Source organism: Lathyrus oleraceus, chromosome 6 (genome assembly GCF_024323335.1).
Source record: "Lathyrus oleraceus cultivar Zhongwan6 chromosome 6, CAAS_Psat_ZW6_1.0, whole genome shotgun sequence".
In the NCBI taxonomy this organism is placed as follows: Eukaryota; Viridiplantae; Streptophyta; class Magnoliopsida; order Fabales; family Fabaceae; genus Lathyrus; species Lathyrus oleraceus.
In genome coordinates, this window is record NC_066584.1 from 198830899 (window position 1) to 198849935 (window position 19037).

Genomic DNA, 19037 nt, shown 5'->3' on the forward strand with positions numbered 1-19037 from the left:
CTTTGTACTACACTACTTCCATATTATATAACATCTAGTTGTAATTATTCAAAACCGATTCTCAAGAATTATTTTCTCTAATTCCTTAGCCGAAAACCATTAACAGTCAATTTCAATCCTAATTCCTTAGTTATTCAAATTGACGTTACGAAATATGCAATTGATCAAGAATTAACGGCTACTACAGTTTGATCCTTATTCCTAAGTGATTAAAACGAAGTATTATTATACAACAAGCAATAAGGTGGTTTGTCCGACCTAAACCTTAACCAGAGATCAAAATTCCATTTGTCCGATAAAATAAAGCATTAAGAACATTGTATAATAATTTGAATAAAGAAAACGTCGATGATCATAAAAACATAGAAAAAGTGTTCATACAGTAGCAATCCAGGGACACCCCCTAGAATTGGGGGGTTTAGCTTCTCATAATATTCAAAGACAGTAAATTACAAAATAGAGACATTACAATTTGTTGTTGATGAAGGTTGATCTTCAATCTCTTCCGATCTTGAAGATCTCTTCTTCTCTAAACACCTTGAAAGCTCTCTTCTCCTTTTTGTCTTTTTCTTCTACGATCAAAAAGTGTCCTCTCTCTTCACCAAAATACAGACTAAATAGTTTCTAATCAACTAAAAACCTCGTGAAATACCCAGACTGCTCTCCGGACATACACAGGGATCAAAACAATAAAAATCAGCAAATAGGGCGAATTGGCCAACACGGGCCGTGTCAGGTGACACGGGTGCCAGTGTTGGCTCTCTGTCAACTTAAATTCTTCAGCTCTTGCTGATACGGACCGTGTTAGCTGACATGGGCACCCGTGTCAGCCCCCTGGTTTCTTGATTCTACAATCTCTATTGTGCACATGCTAACACGGGCTGTGTCAGCTGACACGGGCACCCGTGTCAGCCCCCTGTTTTTGCCTTTTCTTGCGTTGCACGATGTCTTTGACTTCCATTCTTCCGGTACGCATCTTTCTGGCTTATTGTTAGACCTGGAAACCAAATAGCACTACCACGGAAACACATAAAATGCGACAAAAAGAGATGAACTACTAATACAACATAAAATAAAGCAGAAATTTATAAATGCGGTAAACTTAAGAAATCAACTAAAAGAAAGGACAAAGTGTTACAGATTCTTGAAGATTCATGCTGGATGGATGATGAAAACTAAGTGCAAATGGTGACCGATCATTAACCAACCTTTTGGTGAAAGTCATTAATGTATAATTTCTCTCCTCTCTATATAAGGAGCTGCAGACGTAAAGAAGAATATTATAAAGCTTCAATACAACACACTGTTATACAAACCCTGAACATTGACAATCAAAGAGGAATCACTTTGTCAAATTTACTAGACTTAGAACATCTTAACATTTGTTTATTTTAGAAGTTCTTAAGTCTTGGAGTCTTTCTAAGTTGTATTTTATCTACACCTCTGATTGTATATCAATCATAGTTGTTACCCAAATCTCTTAACAGTTTGTGATAAAGTCAAAAGTTTCTTCCTTTAGTGCTTAAGGATTTGAAGTCTTTAGCTTGTGTGTTAGAGCAAGGAAGTCTCAAACTTATGTGTTTGAGCAAGGAGGTCTTGAGCTTGCGTGTTTGAGAAAATAAGTCTCAAACTTGTGTGTTTGAGTAAGGAATTCTTATACTTATGTGTGTAAGCAAAGAAGTCTATTGCTTGTGTGCTTGAGCATTTGTAATCAGTTTGATTATAATGGAAATCCCTTGGAAATACAAGGAGACTAGACTACTCTCAAGCTGTGATAAGAACCAGGATAACTGCTTGTGTCTCTTGCTTTACTTTACTTGCTTCTGAACTATATTTTGTTGCTATCATTTGTTTACCTCTAATTTAGATTCTATTGCAGAATCTGATAAAGACATTTAAAGAGTTCAGACTCTGAGTGATTCTGAAGTCAGACTCTGAATCGAGTGTGCAAAATATGATTAAGAACCATCAGAAGCAGAAGTTGAAAAAACTTTAAAGGAGAAAAAGCCAACACAATTCAACCTCCCCTTCTTGTGTATTTCTCACCTTCATTAACTTTAAAAACTTACAGCTTCATTCGTGCAACAAAATCTTAATCATGTATGTCATCAATGGAACCAAACGTTTGAAATCTCACACCATATAAAGACATGCAAATCAGAAGAAACACATATATTTGCCTGATGATATCGTGATATGTCAAATATGTTTCCTGTTTTGACGACTCATGGTGAATAATAATGCCATTTCAACACAAACCCTACCTCCTTTAATATTATTCTTTCTTTTCTATTATGGGTTTTGATTTTTCACTACTCTGGTCCAACTCAATTAAATGATTTTTTTTATTTAAAATAACCACTTTTTTCAAAATAATTTCTAAAATAACCAATATTTCAAAAAAATTACCGAAATAACCAGCTTTCAAAACAGATGCGCCAGATGAACTGACACATCCATTTAAAACTAAGAGGAGGCACCGACACCATTGGCGCATACTTTACAAGAAATGCATGGAGGCGTCAAGGGTGCTGGCGCATGCATGTGCTTGCACCCATGCTTCTGGCGCATACATGTGTTGACATGTGTGGCGCCTAGCCCTTTGGCACATGCATTTTCATACTTCTTCTATAAATAGGTCGCCCTTCAGCCATGTTTTTCATACAACTTTTACCCTACAACCACATTTTCTTTCATTCAACTTCAATCTCCTTCAAGTTTTCGAGTTTTAACCATGTCTGAATACATTCACAAGAGAAATGCCGATTTAATCTTTTTCGTCGTTGCATCTCCGATAAAGATTCGACTTTGGAATATAGATTTGTTTGAACATCTTAATCGGACGTTGAACAATTGGTTATATAGAGAAACTGGCGATGGTGAAAGGCTTAGAAGAATCTAATGGCTTGTGTCCATGTTCAACCAAAATGGAGAAGTGCGTGAATGGATGGATATTAAGACTGACAGAGACGTTCATAGGATGATGCATTATATGTTCAAAATTGTTTTGATGGTTGTAATCGCTTAGTTATTGTCATAGTATTTTAATTGTTATAGTTGTTTGTGTTATTGTTTATGTAATGGTATTTCATCACAAACCTATAATATGAAATTAATTTAGTTTTTTATATATTGCAACAGAGGTACATGTGAATTTATCTTGTTGTGCTCGTTCCAACACTAGGACAGTTAGTACGATTGTGACCTGGCTGATGACATGAACTACATAATCTAACCATTTTGTTCGCCATATCCATTTCGGTTCAAATACGGGTGTTGTTTGGGTGATCCTTTTTCTTCCTTCGCATAACTTCGTTGTGTCAGAGAATGTCCCATTGATATTCTGGCCAGTAATCCTCTTTTGCCACTATGGAAAACTAATTTTGTAAACATTTGATAGGCTGGTGACTTTGTAAACTTCAGATAATAAGTAGGATGGATCCCTTCTAACATTTGAACATGCCACAATGACATGGGAGCAGGGCATACGAAAGTCTTGGAACTTTCCGCAGTCACACTAACCTCTATCTAGTTCGACTCTGTATTGTCCCATCGGCATGCCCTCATTATGATCCATGGACTTGACAACACTATACCAACCTTTAGAATGGTCAAACACTGTGACCACGTCTGTGTTTGCTTTGGTAGCTTCGTGTCTAATGATGTTCATTGAAGCATCACTGAACAACGGCCCAGATTGCAACACTGAACTCCATTTGGAACGTCTGGTCTCAAATAGTGCCCCTAGCCTGAAATATATTGTCTGCACCAAAGCAGTTATAGGTAGGTTTCTGATGCCTTTGAAGACAGAGTTCATTGATTCCACAAGATTTGTTGTCATGTGGCTCCAACGTTGACCGTTGTCATATGCCATAGTCCACTTCTCCTATGGAATATTGTCGATCCACCATACTGCATCTGCGTTTGCCAATCTTATTTCTTTGCGGCAATGTTTGAAAGAAGGTTATGATAATGTGTAACCTGCATTGACAACCTTCTTCCGCAATGTTTTGTCTTTGATCTCCCGCCTAAAATTCTGAGCAATATGTTTAATACATAAGACATTCATCGAAGGAGGATCCCGCCAGCCATTATCATTATTATTATATGCACTGATGATTGAAGTGTGTCTGTCGGAGATCAAACATAAGTTAGGTTGAGGTGCAACATGAAATCGGAGATTTCTTAGAAAAAAACTCCATCCCTGGAGCATGCTAACTTGACAATAGTCTCTGGAGCATACTGTTTAAGAGCCAACAGGTATTTTGAAAGTTGTTTGTAATACTCCTTCCAATTTCCATAATCTTTATCAACTGCCTTTGTCCTAGCTATCAAAGCCTTCCTATATGATGGAGTGTAGTGGTATTGTGCTACAATATGCGAGATTATTGTATTCACCTTTAACGACAGATTGTCGCCAATGACAAACAAAATTTCATCATATATTAACTGAGAGCTAAGTTTCCGATGGTCTTGCATTGGGTTTGTGAGCATGCATGTGTGAACTGGACCCATGGATCTAATCTCCCAAGAATCACTCCTCTTCCGATACGAAGCTGACAACCTGAAAAGGCAGTGCTCATTTGGACAATAAATTTTGTACCTCAATGCATTAGTTCTATCAACTCTGAAATCAGCTGATAGTTCCATGTGAAACTTTTTAATGGCTTTTACACAATCTTCTTTTGTGCGAAATGTGTCTCCTTGTTTCAAAGATCCTTGCATTTGCACATAAAGATTGTACCATATATCTGATGAAGGTTCATCGGAACCCAAATTCAAGCTTGTCATGTGTTGAGGTGGACAATATACATGACTAGCTGGTAATGACTCTTCTTCTTCATCATCATTCACCATTGAATCAACCAAAATCTCGGCTTCTTCTTCGTCATCTACAACATTCACCTCAACTTGTTCGTCGTCATCAGTTTCAAAAAACACCTGTGACTGATCAATGAACTGAGATACTTGTTGTTGTTGTGGTAATATATACAACTCTATATCGTTATACCCAGATTGCTCGTGACTGACAAACATATGATGAACATCGTCATCATCTTGAATCTTCTTCTGATAAAACTTCACCTGGTTTTCTGCAAACCACACCGAATTTTTGTGGATGATTTGGCCCACAGGACTGCACTACAATTTCTTTTCTATTCTTTGTTTCAGATGTGAAAAATTTAATCTTCGATTTATTGTAAACCAAGTTACCTCTGTTTTGTGAAAACAAAAACCGAATAATTGATGCTCAAATATTTCACCTTCGGTATGGGCACTGATCATGTAATGTGGTGAGGAAGACATTTTTTTAAATCTAACTTTAGTATTTCTATTGATCTTTATGGGTACTGATGGTAAATGCATTGATATGTTATTCTCATGCAATTAAATAGGGTAAACGTTGAATGCATTGATCACGCAATTCATCTGCAAAGACAAGACAATGCAATGAAAAGAATCCATGCAGAGACTAGATAATACAATGCATGCGCCTGGTAGAATCTCTGCACACACGAAGCATACGCCTCACACAAGGAACCTCACAAGAATCTCTTCCCTAATAGTCCAAAGCAGGCGCCCATTCCAATGGCGCATAAAGCTACCTAGGCGCCCATGTCATTGGCGCCTCTTCATTGCATGGAAAAAAACACATGCATGCGCCACTAGCATTGGCGCATGTGACCATGCATGTGATAAAAGCAAGCATGCGCCTAAGGCTATGGCGCCTAAGACAAGCATGCACCTAAGGCTATGTCACCTACTCTATTATGCCATGCATGCATCCAATCACATACTGCATAACTATTCAACCTAGTAAAGACTTCCTCACCTATAAATAGGGCATCAACTCACAATATCTCATCATCTCCAACACTAACATTCAATCTCTACAACACTCCATCTTTACCAGACTCAACCTCTGCAACACTCAATATCTGCAGCATTATGTCTCTGTTGACTATGGGTGATGAACACAGAGGAACAATCGACAATATCTCGACATTTGTATGTTATTACTCTCTTTTTACTTATTTCGTATATCTTTCTTATCTATTTTTTTTATTATATATTACTTCTTCTTAATTTATTTATTACTTATGTTTTATTAGGACCCAAAGCGATTTCGATGTCGTGTACATGAATGTACCCCACGATCCGTTGATAGAACCATATATTAGAGGATGTGGTTTTAGAAATCTCCTCAACATAGTCTCGTACTCGGTTGACTACAAATTTATTCTTGCTCTGTTGGAGAGATGGAGACCCGAGACCCACACATTTCACCTTTCTTTCGGTGAGTGTACCGTCACACTTGAGGACGTCTACATGTTGTTGGGTCTATGTATAGATGGTAAGGATGTGAATGGTAGAGTTAACAAGGACAACTCTATCTTCAATGAATTATTGGGTGCCCCTATGTGTGACGACCAAGCTGAGGGAGAGTCATCCGGTCAAGCTAGAGGGCAAGACATAAATTTAAAATATCTTAAACAATATTATGCGAGTATAATATTGTACGAAGAATTTCAACCGAGTACAAAAAAATAATTAATGCTCGGTGTTATATTATGATTTTATTTGATAATTTTTTATTTCCAGAAAGTACTGGTAATACGGTAAATATTATGTATTTACCGTTGTTACACAACATTAATAAGGTAAGCAAATATAGTTGGGGTTCAACTGTATTGGTCCATCTATATAGTGCAATGTGTAAAAATGCCAAAAAAAATACTTATACTTTTTATTCATGTGCGTATTTTCTACAAGCATGAGGTTGGTCAAGAATGCCGTCACTCGCCCCGGTAAACGAGAAGCTATTCATATTCCCGTTTGCAACAAAGTAAGTTTAAAACTTTACCATATAATTAATTAAACTTTATATTACTATTAACTGTACATAATATTTTTCAATTGTTTATGATCTAGATGGTCAGTTAGAGGGATGAACCACAATAGGTGTCTGAAATACGCTATAGTAGTCTATCGCAATCTATTGGATCACATTGGACCAGACGATGTAATACTCCTACACAACTCTATTTTAATTTAAACATACTTATCAAATTATTTATCATCTAATCGTGTCGTATTGTTGTATAGTTTATCTGGTGGCCATATCTGGGTCTTGATCATCAGGTTAACCATGATGATGCTGCAGTTTGGACAACAAAGAAACCAATTATCCGGTTCACTACTGTGGAGATGCACTAGAGTGACCGGGTAAAATTGCAGTTCGGCATGCAGCAACAAATTCCAGAACCTCCGACATGTTTAGGAGATTGACATCAAAAAAGAATTGACGCCCAATGAGATTATTCCGACTGGAGAGACTTCGCAAAAGAGACGTGTCGTCATTGGAGGAATCGGCGACAACACATCTTAAACGAACCAGTCATACATAGTGCTAGACCAACTCAACAATATATGGCATGGTTTAGGTCGGTAACAACGCAACAATTTATGTCCGGGCCACGGTATTTGATTGATCCATGCAACTAGCTTCGTCATCATACACCCAACAACAAGTCCCCGTCCAACACCAATGTCAAACCATCCAAACTCAACAACCAACCTCACACCGTCTCCCTACCACATACACCCAACAACCAAACACCCAACTTCGCAACCCATTCATGTCACCCACCCAACAACCAAACGCTCAACCTCACAATCCATTCATGTCACCCACCCAACCACAAAACTAAGAATCAAACCTTACCCACCAATAACCATACGCATCAACCACAATCGTATATAGCCCAGATGATTCATATAGGCCACTTCATCGTAGCCCCCCACCAATGACCACCCAAACATCCCATCACCAAAACACCTAACCATTGTTTAACTATAGTACACCCAAGGAACCATTGCTTCGTTTCCAAAACGATTCAAGGTCCCAACTCGGGCAACTATACCGTCCACAATTCACCCAACCACATCGATCCAACTACGACAGCATGGACACCGAACTACATTAGGAAGCGCCGTTGGCCAGAGCCCCCCGACTATTGGGAACAAATGATGACACATCTATCAAATACCGACAGAACTTCCGCCAGACCTTCACACCAGCCATCATTGGATCAGGTCAACACACAAATACCCCAAACACCTCAGGAAAATCGTGGGAGACCTCGAAGGCAAACTAACGCACCTGAATGTGGAACAGGGAGACGTTTCCATCGGGCCGGTCATTAAATATTTGTCAATCCCATGTAACTTTTATTATATCATGAATAAATTCTTTTTATAATATTCTATTTCATTATTTATTAAATAAACAATGGTTGTTGGCGCCTCCATGCATTGCTTTTAAAGCATGCGCCAATACTAGTGGTGTCTCCTCTTGATTTTAAATGGATGCGCCAGTTGATCTGGCGCATCTATTTTGAAAGGTGGTTATTTCGATAATTTTTTTAAAATATTAATTATTTTAAAAATTATTTTGAAAAAAATAATTATTTAAAAAAAATTCTAATTAAATTATATACTACTTTATTTCTTCTGATTTGCCATTCACCAACTCAACCTTTTATTTTTTTTACTCTATATATTACTTTATTAAGACTATTCCATGTTAAAAAAATTAATATATTCTACGATATCACTTTCTTTTATTATGTCAATAATTACTTTATATATCTTAATTAGTATATCCATAGATACAAAATAATGGTAATATGGTGACCCGATTGTACTTCTTTCTTTCTTTCTTTTATATGTATTTTCTATAATACATGTATCTATCCAGCTACATCTATGTTTTTATTTTATTTTTTAACTTCAATTTATAATTGTAAACAAATACGTATATCAGAGTAGAATCCGTGCGTACGCATAATTTTTTTTATTAGTTTAATCCAAAAAAAGTTACTCTCTTTAATTCTATTTATAAGAAAAAAATTATTTTTACATTTACTAAATAATCAATATATCTGGTTTAGTACTATAAGAAATTATTTGATTAGTTAGAGACACTTACAAGGTGAAAAACTTGTCACTAAATTTCTACATTGCTTGAGATTTATCCCCTCGCAATGCATAATATTAAAAATAAAATTAATAAAAAATGGCGTGGGACAACCCCTCGCAAATGTTAAGGAAAGTGATTTTGAATTTTGGAATTGACCATTTGCGATGGGACACCCCTAGTTAATATTAGAAGTAATTCATATTTATTAGTTGTACTATTTTCTTAGCCCCTAAGTTTGTTAGAGGGTATTTTAGTATTTTATCCTATTCTAGTAACCCTAGTTTTAGCTTATAAATAGGATGAAAATCATTGTAACTTTTATCATGTTTCGTAGCCGTCATTCTCTTAATAGAATATTTCCGTTCATCATTTATTCTACCTTTGCACCAACAATTGGTATCTAGAGCCCCGGTTCGGATTCATTGGGAAACACGGGAAACACGAGTGAACGTGAGGTCTTGTGTGTTTGATTTTGATTCTTAGATTCGTGTTGAATCTTGAACAAAATCTGATCAGAATTTTAATTTTGTGGGTTGGGAAACACTGTGAGAAATCTGAGTGTACTGTGCAAGGTAGAAAGATGAACGGAAACGGCAACATGAACACCAAACTTCCAGTATTTGACGGTAAAAACTGGAATCGTTGGATGATCCAAATGTGTGTACTGTTCGGTGCTCAAGATGTTCTAGATCTTGTCACTGATGGTTATGTTCCGGTAGCAGCAGATGCGACGGATGAACAGAAAAACGCGCAGAAGGAAGTAAGGAAGAAGGATCAGAAAGCATTGTTCTTCATTCATCAATGTGTTGATGTAAATATGTTTGAGAAGATTGCAGATTCAACGACAGCAAAGGCTGCGTGGGACACACTGGTTAGATGTTATGGTGGTGACGCATCAGTGAAGAAGGTGAAGCTTCGGTCCTTGAGAAAGCAATATGAGAATCTCAACATGAAGAATAATGAGAAAGTTTCTGAATACATCTCCAGAGTGATTCTGATCACTAATGAGATGAAGGCGTGTGGAGAAACTCTTTCTGAAGAAACAATCATGGAGAAGGTATTGAGATCCCTTACCTCTCAATTTGATTATATTGTGGTAGCAATAGAACATTCCAAAGATCTGAGCACCATGAGAATTGAAGAGCTGCAGAGCAGTCTAGAAGCGCAAGAGTTGCGTTTGACTGAGAGAACTTCTGAAAGGGAAGTAGAGCAGTAGGCTCTGAAAGCAACTTCTGATAGGAGGTATCAGAAGCAGTCAGAAGTCAGGAGAAGATCTGATGGTGGTCAGAAGTCAGAAAGCTCAACCTCTGATAGACAAAAGAATGCTCAGAAGGGAAAAGAGAAGTATGACAAGAAGAAGATCCAATGTTACTGTTGTAAGAAGTTTGGTCACTTTGCTAGAGACTGTTGGTCAAACAAGGAGAGAAAATCAGAAGAAGCAAATATAGTCAGAAGTTCTGATGACGAATCTGTGCTATTGATGGCCTCTGAATCTGATGATATGGATTTGATAGTCTGGTGGTATATGGACACTGGCTGTTCAAATCATCTTACTGGAAACAAGAAATGGCTGGTTGACTTTGACTCTGAAAAGAGGACAAAGATCAGATGTGCTGATGACAAATATCTTAATGCAGAAGGTATGGGAAATGTCAGAGTGATTCTGAACAATGGGAAAACAGCATTGATTCAGAACGTGTGGTATGTACCTGGCATCAGAAGCAATCTGATGAGTGTGGGACAATTAATTGAGAAAGGTTTTTCAGTTACCATGAAGGACAATCTTCTGAAGCTGTATGACTGCAATCAGAAGTTGATTATGGAGTCAGAACAGGGAAGGAATAGAACATTCAAGGTGAATGTCAGAACTGCAGACTCAGAATGTCTTAGTGCAACAAGTGCTGAGAAGGAGAGTGAGTTGTGGCACAGAAGATTTGGTCATTTGAATTTCAGAAGCTTAAAACATCTGAATTCAAAGAAGTTGGTACATGGAATTCCTGCAATTAAGAAGCCTGAAAAGTCATGCAAAGTTTGCATGGAAGGAAAACAACCACGATTGCCATTTGCGTCAGAAACTGCTCCAAAAGCAAAACATGCCTTGGGAGTTGTACATTCTGATGTGTGTGGTCCATTTCCAGTAGCATCGATTGGAGGGAATAAATACTTTGTGTTATTTGTTGATGAATTCACAAGAATGACATGGGTATCCCTTATTAAGTTTAAACACGAGGTGTTTGATGAATTCAAGAAGTTCAGAATGAAGGCTGAGAATCAGAGTGGTCAGAAGTTGAAGATTCTTAGAACTGACGGTGGAGGTGAGTATAACTCCAAAGAGTTCCAGAAGTTCTGTGAGGAGAATGGAATTGAGCATGAGGTTACTGCTCCTTATACCCCTCAACACAATGGTCTTGCTGAAAGAAGAAACCGCACTTTGCTTGATATGGTGAGAAGCATGCTAAAGGAGAAGAAGCTTCCTCAGAAGCTCTGGGGAGAAGCTGTTGCCACTGCAACGTATGTACTCAACCGATGTCCTACGAAGAAGTTGAAGGAAATAGTTCCAATACAGAAGTGGACTGGAGATAAGCAAAGTGTTAGTCATCTGAAGGTGTTTGGTTCTGTTTGCTATAAACATGTTCCAGAAGCCAGAAGACAAAAGTTGGATGATAGAAGCAAAGTGATGATTCTGATAGGGTACCACAGTACAGGTGCATACAAGCTCTATTGTCCAGAAACCAACAAAATTGAATTCAGCAGAGATGTGATTGTGAAGGAATCAGAATTTTGGAATTGGGATAAGTCTCAATCTGATTATGATGTTAGAACTTCTGAAGAAAGGTCAGAGTTAAGAATTTATGAAGTTGGAGTAAACTCTGACGTTGGTTCTGATTCTGATAGTGATTCTGACTCTGGAGAAGACTCAGAAGATGAAGGTGACTCTGATGATCCAGACTCTGATGACCCAGACTCTGATGGTAATCCAGATTCTGGTGGCAATTCAGACTCTGGAAATATGCCAGCCCCTGAAGATGGTCAAAGCTCTGGAGGAAGTCAACCATCTGAAGCTAGAAACTCTAAAGCTCAAGACTCTGAACAAGTTCAGAGACCACAAAGAATCAGAAACATCCCCAAAAGATATGCAGAATTTGACATGCTGCAAGACACTGAAGTAGACTCTGAAAGAGAAGTTATTCAGTGTGTCATGTTAGTAGACTTTGAACTCATAAGTACAGAAGAGGCTCTTAAGCAGAAGCTCTGGCTGAAGGCCATGAAAGAAGAACTTGATGCTTTAGAGAGAAACAAGACTTGGAAGCTGACAGAACTTCCAAAAGACAAGAAAGCCATCAGCGTCAGATGGGTTTTCAAGCAGAAGTTAAAGCCAGATGGTTCAATTGGCAAACATAAAGCAAGGTTGGTAGCCAGAGGATTTCTATAGAAACCTGGGCTGGATTACTCTGAAGTGTTTGCACCTGTAGCAAGACATGAAACAATCAGAATGGTGATTGCAATAGCTGCTAACAGGAATTGGCCTCTGATGCATTTAGATGTAAAATCTGCATTTCTAAACGGTCCATTAGAAGAAGAAGTTTACGTGTCACAACCTCCTGGATTTGTGAAAAAGAATCAGGAAGGGATGGTGTACAGATTATACAAAGCTCTATATGGATTGAAACAAGCGCCCAGAGCTTGGAATCAGAAGATTGATTCATTTTTCAAGAAGCAAGGCTTTCAGAAATGTGAGATGGAGTACAGTGTCTATGTTCAGCATACTTCTGAAGGAAATATGACTTTGGTATGTTTATATGTTGATGATATACTGCTGACTGGAAGTTCTGAACAGGAGATAGCCAAGTTCAAGAAAGTTCTGATGAATGAATTCGAAATGACTGATCTAGGCAAAATGACATACTTTCTAGGGATGGAGTTCAGATACTCTGAGAAAGGTATTATTTTGCATCAGCTCAAGTATGAATTAGAACTTCTAAAGAGATTTAATCTGAAGAATTGTAAGATTGCTGTCACACCTTCTGATACAAATCAGAAACTGGATTCTGACTCTGATGGAAAGGATGTGGACGCTACAACCTTCAAACAGTTGGTTGGTTCTCTGAGGTATTTGTGCAATACCAGACCTGATATTTGCTATTCAGTTGGGATGGTTAGTAGATTCATGAGTAAACCTAAGTGGTCCCATTACCAAGCTGCTGTCAGGATTCTGAGGTATATCAAGGGAACTCTGAAGTATGGAGTATTATTTCCTTTTGGAAGAAAGGATGAGTCAGAACTTCTGAGTTATTCAGATTCTGATTGGTGTGGAGACAGAGTTGACAGAAGAAGTACGTCTGGGTACTTATTCAAATTTCTGGGAGGTCCCATTTCTTGGTGTTCCAAGAAGCAACTTGTTGTGGCGTTGTCAACTTGTGAAGCTGAATACATTGCAGGTGCTGTTACTGCATGCCAAGCTGTGTGGATTCTGAATCTATTACAGGATCTGAAGATTAAAGTAAACAAACCTCTGAAGCTGATGATTGACAACAAGTCTGCAATCAATCTTGCCAGAAACCCAGTGTTGCATGGGAGAAGCAAGCACATTGAGACCAAGTATCATTTTCTGAGACATCAAGTTCAGAGGGGAGTGTTAGAAGTTGTACACTGCAGCACTCAGAAACAGTTGACAGATGTTCTGACGAAAGCTATCAAGACTGATCAATTTCTCAGATTAAGGGATGGAATTGGTGTTACAAGTTTTGATGGAATATGAATTAAGGGATGGTATTAGAAATAATTCATATTTATTAGTTGTACTATTTTCTTAGCCCCTAAGTTTGTTAGAGGGTATTTTAGTATTTTATCCTATTCTAGTAACCCTAGTTTTAGCTTATAAATAGGGTGGAAATCATTGTAACTTTTATCATGTTTCGTAGCCGTCATTCTCTTAATAGAATATTTCCGTTCATCATTTATTCTACCTTTGCACCAACAGTTAATAGATTCAATAAATTTTGTGAGGGGCAACCACACATAGATTTTGAGACCAGTCCATCATTTGTCCCGTCACACCTACCTCGTGTCAGTCGCTTAAATAAATGTGATAACATTTGTGAAGGACACCCCGGCTAAATATTTCCATTACGTTTGCGAGGGGCACCCCTAACCATATATTTTCTACACACTGTCCCATCACCTGAGCGCTTGTCGGCCGCTTTATTAAAATAAATGCAATTTGTGAGGGATTGTCCCTAGCTAATTATGACATTTAATTAGTGTAGGGTGCCCCCTCACGAAATATTTCCATATATTTGCACCACACTTTCTATTTTCACATTCGACTATCTCTTTCTCTTTCTCTAGTTTTTCATTTCTCCCAAATTCACTCGATTAACTTCACTCTTCCACCTTCAAACTCAGATTTTTCATCAAAAAATCTTCAACAAACTTGTCTTTTGAAAGATAGTTCTATAACTTTTTTATTTTTTTTCTTTTTTTTCTTCTAATTTTCGGAATATACGAAATCCCTAATTTTAATTTATTTTGTTCATTTTCTATTTATTTTTTTATAAAGGTTTTAACTTTTGCAAGGAGAATAAAATTAAAGGTTTAAAATAGTTTAATTTTTTATCCAAGGTACATATTTTTTCTCTATTTTATTTAAATCTGAATATTTGTTGTTATTTATTGATATTTGTTGAATATTAGTTGATATTTGTTGAATATTAATTGATATTTGATATAAATAATATATTATTTAGGATTATTTTCTGAATAATAAAATATATTATGTATTATGATAATATTATTTTAGAAATAATATTTATGTATTTTTTAACATACTGTTTTTTCTATATTTGTTTAGTATTATTTAGTATTAAATATCATACTATTTTTATGTATTTTTTTATAATGGTTTTATAACCTACTATTATTATATAACATAATACTTTTATATATTAAATATTATTTAGTCTTACTTATTAATTAATAATATATTATATATTATATATTATGTATTATGTTAAAATTATTTTAGAAATAATATTTTATTTATGTATTATATAATACTTTTATATATTACTTTAGAAATGATACTTAAATATATTATTATATTTTATATAATATTATATTCGAAATAATACCTTTTAAAATATTATAAATAATAAAAAGTAAAAAATACCAATATAAAAAATAGTATATATTTATTATTATTTAATAATATATTTTGGTATTATTTTAGTAAACATAACACTTAATTATTTTAAAAATATTAAGTATTATTTGATAAATAATATTTTAATAAAATAATATTTTATTTTAATACTATATACTATTTTTATTTATTAATTTTGAAATAATATTTTAAAAAATAGTATAAATTATATTTTGAGAATAAATAAAAAATAATATAAAAAATAGTTATAGATTTATTATTATTTAGTGATATATTTTAGTATTATTTTAATAAACATAATTAACACTTATAAATTATTTTAGAAATATTAAGTATTATGTTATATGTATTTAGTATTATTTAGAATTGTGTGATATAAATTATTTAATAATATATTTGAAGTGTATATACTTAAAAGTATATATTTAATGAAGTGTGTAATTAATTTTATTATCTTCCTTTTCAAAAATTTAGAAATAATAAATATTGTAAGTGTATATTTAATGGTATTATATATAAATATATTAATGATATTAGTGGTATTAATAGTATGATAATTATATTAATAGTATTTTATTATAATAATGATATTATTAATGATAATCATTTTATTATATTTATAATAATAAAATTAAAATATTTTTTATGTATTACTATAAATATTAGCTAGAGATTAATGCAAGGGTTAATCACTTCATAAATTCTAAAACGTATATGTATTTGGTATGCGTTTAGCCCAAAGCAAGTATCTGACACACTGAGTTATGGATTTTGCCCCTCACAAAAAGCAAAAGTAGACGTATTTGTTAGGGGTTTATCTTCTTGCAAAATACTGACATATATATGTCATTAATCTACTCCTATGCATGCAATGCAGCATATTGAAATTTATGAATTATATTAGTGAGGGACTTATCCCCTCGTCGATTTTACGAGGGATTTATTCTCTAATTATCTATTTGTGATGCCCTATTTAACTAGATGTCATATCCCCTCACATATTTTTATTTTGTGATAGAATTTCGCACTAGTGAGGGGTTTAATTTCTAACTAAAAATATTTTTTCTTGTAATATAATTTATATAATAGATCAGATAGATACATTAATTATTTATTAAATTTAAAAATTCAATTTTCTATTATAAATAGTATCATATTGAATATTTGACTGTACTCAATGTCAACTTCGGATACTTATTGTACTCATTCTATAATTTTTCATATACAGTTTAGATGTAAGAGCACGTAGAGGGTTTTATATATTAATAAACTAGCTAAATATTCTTAAAGAAACAAGCTCTAATGAGAGTAGGCCATTGATTGTTCAAAGACATCAATTCTCAAGTAAACTTACAAGTATTCATGCTAGGATAACAACGAATTTAACTAATTTTACTCTGCCAAAAATAATAAATAAAAGAGTCAAATCAATCAATTATATGTCAGTGGTGGTGCTAATTTAAATTTGACAGAATTTAAAATGAAACAAAAAAAATTAAAAAACCTTAAGCATAAACACTCTCTATCATGAAGATGTTATCTGTTTTAGTAACTATTGGCAATATTCAACAAAGAGGAATATGTTCCAAGGAGTCCACCAACCATTCCGGCTGCAGCAATTATGACGCTCACGGTAACCTGATAGTCTCAGAATAAGAAAAAACAAATTGAGTAAATTGAAGGAGTAGGAAAACAAGTTGGACATACATTTCCATTTGTTGTTGTCAAGTGAAAGATGAAGGATAATACAAAGACTTAAATCTAATCTAATAGTAAAAAGTAATAGTAATACAGATTTAGGAAGGTCTAATATGCAATATAAGTGAAACTTTTCCCCCAAAAGAATTAAACACATTCATGCATTTTAGAAGTGTTTTTCTTTTTTACTAGGATTTTCCCACATACAACAAAAGTGATGGAGAACATTTATAAAGATCTTAAATTTTAGAAACTCGATTTGAGGATCCGAAATACGCTCAACGCTTGATCCAGTGTCATACGTACAAATTGGTAAAATATGTTAAATCACTTGAGATTTTGAGTCATACTTCCACAATTCTCCACTTTGACTAAAAATGGACAGTGATGCTATTTTAACCACCAACCACTTTGTTGTTCTCTCCAAAATTTGAATCACTCTTCAAATAAATTTATCGAGTTCAAACAATACTTGAACCTTGATCTAGGCAATGATTTGGTAAACACATCTGTCGAATTATCTTCTAAAGCCACCTTCTGAACCATAATCTCCTTCGACTCAAGCACATCCCTTATGAAATGCAACCGAATGCCAACGTATTTTTTTCTTTCATGATACACTTGATAATTGACTAAGTGAATGTCATTTTGACTATCACAATATGTCTTTATACATTTTTGAGTCATCGCTAACTCCTCAATCACGCCTTTAAACTCTATACCTTCTCTGCCACCTTAAACAAGGATAATATACTATGCTTGAGCAATGGATAACATAACCACTTATTATTGATTTGTCTTTCAGTTTATAGTTGTTCTAAATAACATAAACACAAAATCTGATAAGAATCTTCTACTGTCCATATTACTTGAATAGTTTGCATCAACAAAGCCCTTTGAAGCGTCTTCCTCTTAAGCTGACTTTGTTTTAAACCATCCTTTAATGAACCATTCATATATTTCATCACCCAATTCAAATCTTCTTATGATCAAGATTTACCATAAACCAACTTACTATAATAACGTGTCTTTATACATTTTTGAATAATTCCTAACTCCTCAATCACGCCTTTAAACCCTATACATTCTCTACCACCTTAAACAAGGGTAATATACTATGCTTGAGCAATGAATAACAAGGGTAATATACTATGCTTGAGCAATGAATAACGTAACCACTTATTATTGATTTGCCTTTCAACTTATAGTTGTTCTAAATAACGTAAACACAAAATCTGATAAGAATCTTCTAGTGTCCATATTACCTGAATAGTTTGCATCAACAAAGCCCTTTGAAGCGTCTTTCTCTTAAGCTGACTTTGTGTATTTTAATCCATCCTTTAATGAACCATTCATATATTTCATCACCCAATTCAAATCTTCTCATGATTTACCATAAACCAACTTACTATACTAACTCCATATGCTAAGTCCGATTTACTACAAACCATGCCATATAAGATGCTTCAAACCCACTTGCATAAGGAGTACTATCTACACCATCTTTTATTCTTCAGTTTGAGGACATTGCAAAATAAAAAAAGCTTCGTGCGATGATCCAAATGAGTGTGGATAGTTTATAATAATGCATTATAAGGGGATTGGTAAACACTTCTATGAACCTTGAGCTTGTGCGATTCATATAGAGAGAATTAGAAAGATTGAGAAACATTTGGGATAGAAAAAAAGGTTTGATCTTAGGAACTTCAGTGACTATTTTCTTATAACTCAGTTGTAATCTTTTGTAACAACTCTTGCAAGCATAATGGATCACATATCTGCTATCTTCCTCAGAGTAGATCGTTTGATCGAATTGAATAAACAATTTATTGTGTTTCTTGTCTTCTATCTTCCTTTGTCAAATTAAGTTGATGTCTTATTGCACAGAGAATAATTTTTGTTGAAGGTCATTTATTTTGATTGTCATTGTTCTTTGTCTCCCTACACATCAAAGTTTTTGGTGTGATTGAACCTTTCAATTTCACAACATGTATTCATTTTAGATTAAGCTGATGGGCATTAAAAATATTGTATGACTTATGACATTCCACTTCACTTATCTCGAGTATCGAGGAGGCCCCTCTTTAGAGTGATGTCGAGATTACTTAAAAAAAACAGGAGGAGTGGATTGGGAGCTAGATGTTACGCACAACATTGTGTGCATTAAAGTGTTGCTTATGTATATAAGTGTCC

The 19037-nt window shown here is 34.8% G+C and overlaps 1 protein-coding gene across 4 annotated transcripts in view; it reads right to left on the minus strand.

Moving 5' to 3' along the window:
• Window positions 1-16425: 16425 nt before the first annotated feature.
• Window positions 16426-19037, minus strand: part of LOC127091404 (amino acid transporter AVT1A) — a 30044-nt gene continuing 27432 nt past the window's right edge. For all 4 annotated transcript variants that reach the window (XM_051030036.1, XM_051030035.1, XM_051030034.1 and 1 more), the window contains one exon: window positions 16426-16784. In XM_051030036.1, the coding sequence (XP_050885993.1) occupies window positions 16699-16784 (86 nt within the window). In that variant the 3' untranslated portion in view covers window positions 16426-16698. The remainder of the gene's footprint in view (window positions 16785-19037) is intronic.